The sequence below is a fragment of the Oncorhynchus mykiss genome, chromosome 24 (assembly GCF_013265735.2).
Source record: "Oncorhynchus mykiss isolate Arlee chromosome 24, USDA_OmykA_1.1, whole genome shotgun sequence".
In the NCBI taxonomy this organism is placed as follows: Eukaryota; Metazoa; Chordata; class Actinopteri; order Salmoniformes; family Salmonidae; genus Oncorhynchus; species Oncorhynchus mykiss.
Genome location: NC_048588.1, coordinates 36,766,624 through 36,778,098, shown reverse-complemented (window position 1 = coordinate 36,778,098; position 11,475 = coordinate 36,766,624). Strand labels below are relative to the sequence as shown.

The 11,475-nt window shown below is 44.9% G+C and overlaps 1 protein-coding gene across 1 annotated transcript in view; it reads left to right on the top strand.

Moving 5' to 3' along the window:
- The window catches only part of LOC110513669 (small G protein signaling modulator 2-like), a 141,548-nt gene that overhangs the window by 129,054 nt on the left and 1,019 nt on the right, over window positions 1-11,475 (top strand). Inside the window, exons 19-23 of the mRNA XM_036961562.1 lie at window positions 4,433-4,557; window positions 5,083-5,165; window positions 5,881-5,990; window positions 6,359-6,455; window positions 10,642-10,809. Of these exons, the coding sequence (XP_036817457.1) occupies window positions 4,433-4,557; window positions 5,083-5,165; window positions 5,881-5,990; window positions 6,359-6,455; window positions 10,642-10,809 (583 nt within the window). The remainder of the gene's footprint in view (window positions 1-4,432; window positions 4,558-5,082; window positions 5,166-5,880; window positions 5,991-6,358; window positions 6,456-10,641; window positions 10,810-11,475) is intronic.

The following is an 11,475-nucleotide window of genomic DNA, read 5'->3' as shown; positions in this document are numbered from 1 at the left end:
CTGTTCTGGGTACTGTTCTGGGTACTTTTCTGGGTACTGTTCTGAGTACTGTTCTGGATGCTGTTCTGAGTACTGTTCTGAGTACTGTTCTTGATACTGTTCTGAGTACTGTTCTGGGTACTGTTCTGAGTACTGTTCTGGGTACTGTTCTGAGTACTGTTCTGAGTACTGTTCTGAGTACTGTTCTGGGTACTGTTCTCAATACTGTTCTGGATGCTGTTCTGGATGCTGTTCTTGATACTGTTCTGAGTACTGTTCTGAGTACTGTTCTGGATGGTGTTCTGAGTACTGTTCTGAGTACTGTTCCGATTACTGTTCTGGATGCTGTTCTGAGTACTGTTCTGAGTACTGTTCTGAGTACTGTTCTTGATACTTTTCTTGATACTGTTCTGAGTACTGTTCTGGGTACTGTTCTGAGTACTGTTCTGAGTACTGTTCTGGATGCTGTTCTGAGTACTGTTCTGAGTACTGTTCTGAGTACTGTTCTTGATACTGTTCTTGATACTGTTCTGAGTACTGTTCTGGGTACTGTTCTGAGTACTGTTCTGAGTACTGTTCTGGGTACTGTTCTGAATACTGTTCTGAGTACTGTTCTGGATGCTGTTCTGGATACTGGTCTGAGTACTGTTCTGGATGCTGTTCTGAGTACTGTTCTGAGTACTGTTCTGAGTACTGTTCTTGATACTGTTCTTGATACTGTTCTGAGTACTGTTCTGGGTACTGTTCTGAGTACTGTTCTGAGTACTGTTCTGGGTACTGTTCTGAGTACTGTTCTGGATGCTGTTCTGGATGCTGTTCTGGGTACTGTTCTGGGTACTTTTCTGGGTACTGTTCTGAGTACTGTTCTGGATGCTGTTCTGAGTACTGTTCTGAGTACTGTTCTTGATACTGTTCTGAGTACTGTTCTGGGTACTGTTCTGGGTACTGTTCTGAGTACTGTTCTGAGTACTGTTCTGAGTACTGTTCTGGGTACTGTTCTCAATACTGTTCTGGATGCTGTTCTGGATGCTGTTCTGGATACTGTTCTGAGTACTGTTCTGGGTACTGTTCTGAGTACTGTTCTGAGTACTGTTCTGAGTACTGTTCTTGATACTGTTCTGAGTACTGTTCTGAGTACTGTTCTGGGTACTGTTCTGAGTACTGTTCTGAGTACTGTTCTTGATACTGTTCTGAGTACTGTTCTGGGTACTGTTCTGAGTACTGTTCTGGGTACTGTTCTGGGTACTGTTCTGAGTACTGTTCTGAGTACTGTTCTGGGTACTGTTCTCAATACTGTTCTGGATGCTGTTCTGGATACTGTTCTGAGTACTGTTCTGGATGCTGTTCTGGATGCTGTTCTGGGTACTGTTCTGAGTACTGTTCTGAGTACTGTTCTGGATGTGGTTCTGGATGCTGTTCTGGGTACTGTTCTGGATGCTGTTCTGGGTACTGTTCTGAGTACTGTTCTGAGTACTGTTCTGGGTACTGTTCTGAGTACTGTTCTGGATGCTGTTCTGGATGCTGTTCTGGGTACTGTTCTGGGTACTTTTCTGGGTACTGTTCTGAGTACTGTTCTGGATGCTGTTCTGAGTACATTTCTGAGTACTGTTCTTGATACTGTTCTGAGTACTGTTCTGGGTACTGTTCTGAGTACTGTTCTGAGTACTGTTCTGAGTACTGTTCTGGGTACTGTTCTCAATACTGTTCTGGATGCTGTTCTGGATGCTGTTCTGGATACTGTTCTGAGTACTGTTCTGAGTACTGTTCTGAGTACTGTTCTGAGTACTGTTCTGGGTACTGTTCTGAGTACTGTTCTGAGTACTGTTCTGGATGCTGTTCTGAGTACTGTTCTGAGTACTGTTCTGAGTACTGTTCTGGGTACTGTTCTGAGTACTGTTCTTGATACTGTTCTGGGTACTGTTCTGAGTACTGTTCTGGGTACTGTTCTGAGTACTGTTCTGAGTACTGTTCTGAGTACTGTTCTGGGTACTGTTCTGAGTACTGTTCTGGATGCTGTTCTGGATGCTGTTCTGGGTACTGTTCTGGGTACTGTTCTGGGTACTGTTCTGAGTACTGTTCTGGATGCTGTTCTGAGTACTGTTCTGAGTACTGTTCTTGATACTGTTCTGAGTACTGTTCTGGGTACTGTTCTGAGTACTGTTCTGAGTACTGTTCTGAGTACTGTTCTGAGTACTGTTCTGGGTACTGTTCTCAATACTGTTCTGGATGCTGTTCTGGATGCTGTTCTGGATACTGTTCTGAGTACTGTTCTGGGTACTGTCCTGAGTACTGTTCTGAGTACTGTTCTGAGTACTGTTCTTGATACTGTTCTTGATACTGTTCTGAGTACTGTTCTGAGTACTGTTCTGGGTACTGTTCTGAGTACTGTTCTGAGTACTGTTCTTGATACTGTTCTGAGTACTGTTCTGGGTACTGTTCTGAGTACTGTTCTGGGTACTGTTCTGGGTACTGTTCTGAGTACTGTTCTGAGTACTGTTCTGGGTACTGTTCTCAATACTGTTCTGGGTACTGTTCTGAGTACTGTTCTGAGTACTGTTCTGAGTACTGTTCTGGGTACTGTTCTGAGTACTGTTCTGGATGCTGTTCTGGATGCTGTTCTGGGTACTGTTCTGGGTACTGTTCTGGGTACTGTTCTGAGTACTGTTCTGGATGCTGTTCTGAGTACTGTTCTGAGTACTGTTCTTGATACTGTTCTGAGTACTGTTCTGGGTACTGTTCTGAGTACTGTTCTGAGTACTGTTCTGAGTACTGTTCTGGGTACTGTTCTCAATACTGTTCTGGATGCTGTTCTGGATGCTGTTCTGGATACTGTTCTGAGTACTGTTCTGGGTACTGTTCTGAGTACTGTTCTGAGTACTGTTCTGAGTACTGTTCTTGATACTGTTCTTGATACTGTTCTGAGTACTGTTCTGAGTACTGTTCTGGGTACTGTTCTGAGTACTGTTCTGAGTACTGTTCTTGATACTGTTCTGAGTACTGTTCTGGGTACTGTTCTGAGTACTGTTCTGGGTACTGTTCTGGGTACTGTTCTGAGTACTGTTCTGAGTACTGTTCTGGGTACTGTTCTCAATACTGTTCTGGATGCTGTTCTGGATGCTGTTCTGGATGCTGTTCTGAGTACTGTTCTGGGTACTGTTCTGAGTACTGTTCTGAGTACTGTTCTGGGTACTGTTCTCAATACTGTTCTGGATGCTGTTCTGGATGCTGTTCTGGGTACTGTTCTGAGTACTGTTCTGGGTACTGTTCTGGGTACTGTTCTGAGTACTGTTCTGAGTACTGTTCTGGGTACTGTTCTCAATACTGTTCTGGATGCTGTTCTGGATGCTGTTCTGGGTACTGTTCTGAGTACTGTTCTGAGTACTGTTCTGGATGCTGTTCTGGATGCTGTTCTGGGTACTGTTCTGGGTACTTTTCTGGGTACTGTTCTGAGTACTGTTCTGGATGCTGTTCTGAGTACTATTCTGGGTACTGTTCTGAGTACTGTTCTGAGTACTGTTCTGGGTACTGTTCTGAGTACTGTTCTGGATGCTGTTCTGGATGCTGTTCTGGGTACTGTTCTGGGTACTTTTCGGGGTACTGTTCTGAGTACTGTTCTGGATGCTGTTCTGAGTACTATTCTGGGTACTGTTCTGAGTACTGTTCTGAGTACTGTTCTGAGTACTGTTCTGAGTACTGTTCTTGATACTGTTCTGAGTACTGTTCTGGGTACTGTTCTGAGTACTGTTCTGGGTATTGTTCTGAGTACTGTTCTGAGTACTGTTCTGGGTACTGTTCTCAATACTGTTCTGGATGCTGTTCTGGATGCTGTTCTGGATACTGTTCTGAGTACTGTTCTGGATGCTGTTCTGGATGCTGTTCTGGGTACTGTTCTGAGTACTGTTCTGAGTACTGTTCTGGATGTGGTTCTGAGTACTGTTCTTGATACTGTTCTTGATACTGTTCTGAGTACTGTTCTGAGTACTGTTCTGGGTACTGTTCTGAGTATTGTTCTGAGTACTGTTCTGAGTACTGTTCTTGATACTGTTCTGAGTACTGTTCTGAGTACTGTTCTGTGTACTCTTCTGAGTACTGTTCTGGGTACTGTTCTCAATGCTGTTCTGGATGCTGTTCTGGATGCTGTTCTGGATACTGTTCTGAGTACTGTTCTGGATGTGGTTCTGATTACTGTTCTGAGTACTGTTCTGAGTACTGTTCTGGGTACTGTTCTGGATGCTGTTCTGGGTACTGCTCTGGGTACTGTTCTGAGTACTGTTCTGAGTACTGTTCTGAGTACTGTTCTGAGTACTGTTCTGAGTACTGTTCTGGGTACTGTTCTGAGTACTGTTCTGGGTACTGCTCTGAAGGCAATTTTACTGCATTGATATTTACTCTTTATGTGAACTGAAACAGATCAAATTGAAGCGTGTGTGTGTGTGTATGTGTGTGTGTGCAGATTGAGCTGTTGGACACAGTGGCTCTGAACCTCCACAGGATAAATAAAGATGTTCAACGCTGTGACCGTAACTACTGCTACTTTACGACCGCTAACCTGGAGAAACTACGCAACATCATGTGCAGGTAAACAAACACATGCACGCACACACACTTTTATCTGCTCACTCGATCGCTCATTATTTCACTCTTTTTCACCGCCTCTTCTTTGTGTTTCCCTCTTCTTTTCCCCCTCTTCCTCCTTCTTCCTCCACCTCTTTCCCCCCCTCTTCCTCCACCTCTTCCCCCCCTCTTCCTCCACCTCTTCCCCCCCTCTTCCTCCCCTCTTCCTCCACCTCTTTCCCCCCCTCTTCCTCCACCTCTTACCCCCCCCTCTTACCCCTCTTCTTTCCCCCCTCTTACCCCTCTTCTTCCCCCCTCTTACCCCTCTTCTTTACCCCCTCTTACCCCTCTTCTTTCCCCCTCATCTTCCCCCTCTTCCTCCCCCCTTTTTCCCCAATCTTCCTCCACCCTCTTCTTTCCCCCTCTTACCCCTCTTCTTTACCCCCTCTTACCCCTCTTCTTTCCCCCCTCTTACCCCTCTTCTTTACCCCCTCTTACCCCTCTTCTTTCCCCCCTCTTCCCCCCTTTTGTTTCCCCATCCTGTCCCAGCTATGTGTGGGAGAATCTGGAGATGGGTTATGTCCAGGGGATGTATGACCTGCTGGCTCCTCTCATGGTCATCCTGGACGATGGTAGGAACCTCAGTCAACATGGAACCTCAGTCAACATGGAACCTCAGTCAACATGGAACCTCAGTCAACATGGAACCTCAGTCAACATGGCTGCCTCCCAAATGGGGCCCTATTCCCTATACTCTGCACCAGGGCCCTATGAAGCCTGTTAGCCATTTGCCGTTAGCTGTTAGCTAGCAATTAGTAATGATACATTAGCAATTATAGCCATTTGCAATTAGCTTTTACCCATTAGCCGTTGCATTACACAGTGATCAGTGAGTGAAGGGGAATGTATGTGTCTAGACCTTGGTCACAATATACAGAAAACGTACAGTTCCCCCCCAGAGTGTTGACCCTCGCCTCACCCTCCTCCTCCTCCTCCCTCTCCCAGAGTATGTGTTGACCCTCGCCTCGCCCTCCTCCTCCTCCTCCTCCCTCTCGCAGAGTATGTGTTGACCCTCGCCTCACCCCCCCCTCCTCCTCCCTCTCCCAGAGTATGTGTTGACCCTCGCCTCGCCCCCCCCCCCTCCTCCCTCTCCATGCCTTCCTCCCTCTCCCAGAGTATATGTTGACCCTCGCCTCGCACCCCCCCTCCTCCCTCTCCATGCCTTCCTCCCTCTCCCAGAGTATGTGTTGATCCTCACCCCCCCTCCTCCCTCTCCATGCCTTCCTCCCTCCCCCAGAGTATTTGTTGACCCCCCCCCCCCCTTCCCTTCCCTTCTTCCTCCCCCAGAGTGCCTGGCGTACAGCTGTTTCACCCAGCTGATGAAGAGGATGAGCCAGAACTTCCCCAACGGCGGAACCATGGACACACACTTCACCAATATGAGGTCCCTCATACAGGTCTGGTGTTTATTTACTTAACCTTGATTTAACCTTTAGTTAACCGTTAGTTAACCTTTAGTTAACCTTTAGTTAACCTTTAGTTAACTAGGGCAAGTCAGTTAAGAACAAATTATTATTTTACAATGGCGGCCTAGGAACAGTGAGTTAACTGCCTTGTTTTAGGGGCAACATATTTTTTGACCTTGTCAGCTCAGGGATTCGATTTAGCAACCTTTCGGTTACTGGCCCAACGCTCTAACCACTAGGCTACCTGCCGCCCTGACTGTGTGTGCGTGTGCGTGCGTGCGTGCGCGCTCTAATGATCCTAACGTGACCCCTAACCTGTGGTCCGCTCTGGTGTGGTGTCTGTTTGATGACGTCATCAGATCCTGGACTCTGAGCTGTTTGAGCTGATGCATCAGAATGGAGACTCCACCCACTTCTATTTCTGCTACCGCTGGTTCCTGTTGGACTTCAAAAGAGGTACGATATTCTTCAGAAACAACACTATTTTCATTCATTTAATTACATTTTGTTGAGGGGGATTTTGAAGCTTTTTTGACGGTCACTCATCAACATTTCAACCAGAAATTTGACTTCCCTGAATTGGATCCTTTTTGTGTGAACTCCCCGAGGCAGTTCCATTCCTCCTGGGGGGGGGGGGGGGGGGGGGGCTGCTCCAAGATGACGACGCCGGACAAGAGGATGAAGGAGTGGACTTCTAGTCCGACTCAGGAGGCGTGCACACCATCCACCGCTTCCGAGTATATTGCTCACTGGTTCATCCTTGGGAAGTCTGGTTCATCCTTGGGAAGTCTGGTTCATCCTTGGGAAGTCTGGTTCATCCTTGGGAAGTCTGGTTCATCCTTGGGAAGTCTGATTCATCCTTGGGAAGTCTGGTTCATCCTTGGGAAGTCTGGTTCATCCTTGGGAAGTCTGGTTCATCCTTGGGAAGTCTGGTTCATCCTTGGGAAGTCTGGTTCATCCTTGGGAAGTCTGATTCATCCTTGGGAGCAATTTCCAAACGGCTGAAGGTACCACGTTCATCTGTACAAACAATAGTACTCAAGTATTAACACCATGGAACCAGGCGTCATACCGCTCAGGAAGGAGACACGTTCTGTCTCCTAGAGATGAATGTACTTTGGTGCGAAAAGTGCAAATCAATCCCAGAACAACAGCAAAGGACCCTGTGAAGATGCTGGAGGAAACAGGTACAAAATCATCTATATCCACAGTAATACGAGTCCTATATCGACATAAACTGAAAGGCCGCTCAGCAAAGAAGAAGCCACTGCTCCAAAATCTCCATAAAAAAGCCAGACTACAGTTTGCAACTGCACTTGGGGACAAAGATCGTACTTCTTGGAGAAATGTCCTCTGGTCTGATGAATTAAATAGAACTGTTTGGCCATAATGACCATTGTTATGTTTGGAGGATAAAGGGGGAGGCTTGCAAGCCGAAGAACACCATCCCAACCGTGAAGCACGGGGGTGGCAGCATCATGTTGTGGGGGTGCTTTGCTGCACGAGGGACTGGTGCACTTCACAAAATAGATGGCATCATGAGGCAGGAAAAGTTTGTGGATATATTGAAGCGAAATCAGTCAGGAAGTTAAAGCTTGGTCGCAAATGGGTCTTCCAAATGGACAATGACCTCAAGCATACTTCCAGAGTTGTGGCAGAATGGCTTAAGGACAACAAAGTCAATGTATTGGAGTGGCCATTACAAAGCCCTGACCTCAATCCTATAGAACATTTGTAGGCAGAACTGAAAAAGTGTGTGCGAGCAAGGAGGCCTACAAACCTGACTCAGTTACACCAGCTCTGTCAGGAGGAATGGGCCAAAATTCACCCAACTTATTGTGGGAAGCTTGTGGAAGGCTACCCGAAACGTTTGACCCAAGTTAAACAATTTAAAGGCAATGCTACCAAATACTAATTGAGTGTATGTAAACTTCTGACCCACTGGGAATGTGATGAAAGAAATTAAATCTGAAATTAAATCAATTACAATTATCTACATAATCTACAATTATTCTGACATTTCACATTCTTAAAATAAAGTGGTGATCCTAACTGACCTAAAACAGGGACTTTTTACTAGGATTAAATGTCAGGAATTGTGAAAAACTTGAGTTTAAATGTATTTGGCTAAGGTGTATATAAACTTCTGACTACAACTGTATGTGAAGTGCCATGCGTTTTACCAACCTTAGTTCTGTCTTCAGTAGGGAGTTTTCTATGATATGAGCCAGGAGTTTTACCAACCTTGGTTCCGTCTTCAGTTTTATATGATATGAGCCAGGAGTTTTACCAACCTTGGTTCTGTCTTCAGTAGGGAGTTTTATATGATATGAGCCAGGAGTTTTACCAACCATGGTTCTGTCTTCAGCAGGTAGTTTTATATGATATGAGCCAGGAGTTTTACCAACCATGGTTCTGTCTTCAGCAGGTAGTTTGATATGATATGAGCCAGGAGTTTTATACGAAATGAGCCAGTGGTTTTATACGATATGAGCCAGTGGTTTTATACGATATGAGCCAGTGGTTTTATATGATATGAGCCAGTGGTTTTATATGATATGAGCCAGTGGTTTTATACGATATGAGCCAGTGGTTTTATACGATATGAGCCAGTGGTTTTATACGATATGAGCCAGTGGTTTTATATGATATGAGCCAGGAGTTTTACCAACCTTGGTTCTGTCTTCAGTTTTATATGATATGAGCCAGGAGTTTTACCAACCTTGGTTCTGTCTTCAGCAGGTAGTTTTATATGATATGAGCTAGGAGTTTTACCAACCTTGGTTCCGTCTTCAGTTTTATATGATATGAGCCAGGAGTTTTACCAACCTTGGTTCTGTCTTCAGCAGGTAGTTTTATATGATATGAGCCAGGAGTTTTACCAACCTTGGTTCTGTCTTTAGTAGGTAGTTTTATATGATATGAGCCAGGAGTTTTACCAACCTTGGTTCTGTCTTCAGTAGGGAGTTTTATATGATATGAGCCAGGAGTTTTACCAACCTTGGTTCTGTCTTCAGCAGGTAGTTTTATATGATATGAGCCAGGAGTTTTACCAACCTTGGTTCTGTCTTCAGTAGGGAGTTTTCTATGATATGAGCCAGGAGTTTTACCAACCTTGGTTCTGTCTTCAGTAGGGAGTTTTATATGATATGAGCCAGGAGTTTTACCAACCATGGTTCTGTCTTCAGCAGGTAGTTTTATATGATATGAGCCAGGAGTTTTATACGATATGAGCCAGTGGTTTTAATGATATGAGCCAGTGGTTTTATATGATATGAGCCAGTGATTTTATACGATATGAGCCAGTGGTTTTATATGATATGAGCCAGTGGTTTTATACGATATAAGCCAGTGGTTTTATATGATATGAGCCAGTGGTTTTATATGATATGAGCCAGTGGTTTTATACGATATGAGCCAGTGGTTTTATATGATATGAGCCAGTGGTTTTATACGATATGAGCCAGTGGTTTTATATGATATGAGCCAGTGGTTTTATATGATATGAGCCAGTGGTTTTATACGATATGAGCCAGTGGTTTTATATGATATGAGCCAGTGGTTTTATATGATATGAGCCAGGAGTTTTACCAACCTTGGTTCTGTCTTCAGTTTTATATGATATGAGCCAGGAGTTTTACCAACCTTGGTTCTGTCTTCAGCAGGTAGTTTTATATGATATGAGCCAGTGGTTTTATATGATATGAGCCAGTGGTTTTATATGATATGAGCCAGTGGTTTTATATGATATGAGCCAGTGGTTTTATATGATATGAGCCAGTGGTTTTATATGATATGAGCCAGTGGTTTTATATAATATGAGCCAGTGGTTTTATATGATATGAGCCAGTGGTTTTATATGATATGAGCCAGTGGTTTTATATGATATGAGCCAGTGGTTTTATATGATATGAGCCAGTGGTTTTATATGATATGAGCCAGTGGTTTTATATGATATGAGCCAGTGGTTTTATATGATATGAGCCAGTGGTTTTATACGATATGAGCCAGTGGTTTTATACGATATGAGCCAGTGGTTTTATATGATATGAGCCAGTGGTTTTATACGATATGAGCCAGTGGTTTTATATGATATGAGCCAGTGGTTTTATATGATATGAGCCAGTGGTACACTGTATGACATTTCAGATTGGAGTTGAAATACAATGCAAATAACTGTTTGTGTCCTCTGTGTGTGTGTGTGTGTGTGTGTCCTCTCTGTGTGTGTGCGTCTCCTCTGTGTGTGTGTGTCCTATGTGTGTGTGTGTGTGTGTGTGTGTGTGTCCTCTGTGTGTGTGTGTGTGTGTGTGTATGTATGTATGTATGTATGTATGTATGTGTGTGTGTGTGTGTGTGTGTGTGTGTCCTCTGTGTGTGTGTGTCCTGTCTGTGTGTGTCCTCTGTGTGTGTGTCCTCTGTGTGTGTGTGTGTGTCCTCTGTGTGTGTGTGTCCTCTGTGTGTGTGTGTGTGTGTGTGTGTCTCCTCTGTGTCTCCTCTGTGTGTGTGTGTGTCTCCTCTGTGTGTGTCCTCTGTGTGTGTGTCTCCTCTGTGTGTGTGTGTCCTCTGTGTGTGTGTGTCCTCTGTGTGTGTGTGTGTGTCTCCTCTGTGTGTGTTTGTGGGTGTGTGTGTCTCTCCCCTCCAGAGCTGCTGTACCAGGATGTGTTCTCAGTATGGGAGGTGATCTGGGTGGCCCCTCACATCTCCTCTCAGCACTTCATCCTGTTCCTTGCCCTGGCTCTGGTAGAGGTCTACAGAGAGATCATCAGAGACAATACCATGGACTTCACTGACATCATCACCTTCTTCAACGGTGACTGACTGACAGAGACAGAGACAGACAGACAGACAGACAGACAGAGCACTACTTTAGACCAGGGCCCTATAGAACCCTATTCCCTATATATAGTGCACTACTTTGGACCAGGACCCTATAGAACCCTATTCCCTATATAGTGCACTACTTTTGACCAGGGCCCCATAGAACCCTATTCCCTATATAGTGCACTACTTTAGACCAGGGCCCAATAGAACCCTATTCCCTATATATAGTGCGCTACTTTAGACCAGGGCCCTATTGAACCCTATTCCCTATATATAGTGCACTACTTTAGACCAGAGCCCTATAGAACCCTATTCCCTATATAGTGCACTACTTTAGACCAAGTGAAATGTGTTGGGATGGGCCCTATGGCTCTGGTCAAAAGTAGTGCAATATGTAATAATAAAATAAAAACATTTAATTTAACAAGGCAAGTCAGTTTAAGAACAAACTCTTATTTACAATGACGGCCTACACCAGGCCAAACCCGGACGACGCTGGGTCAATTGTGCGCCGCCCTATGGGTCTCCCACTCACGACCGGTTGTGATACAGCCTGGATACGAACCAGGGTCTGTAGTGACGCCTCTAGCACTGAGATGCAGTGCCTTAGACCGCTGCACCAATCAGGAGCCTCCAACTAGAACATGGTGAAATG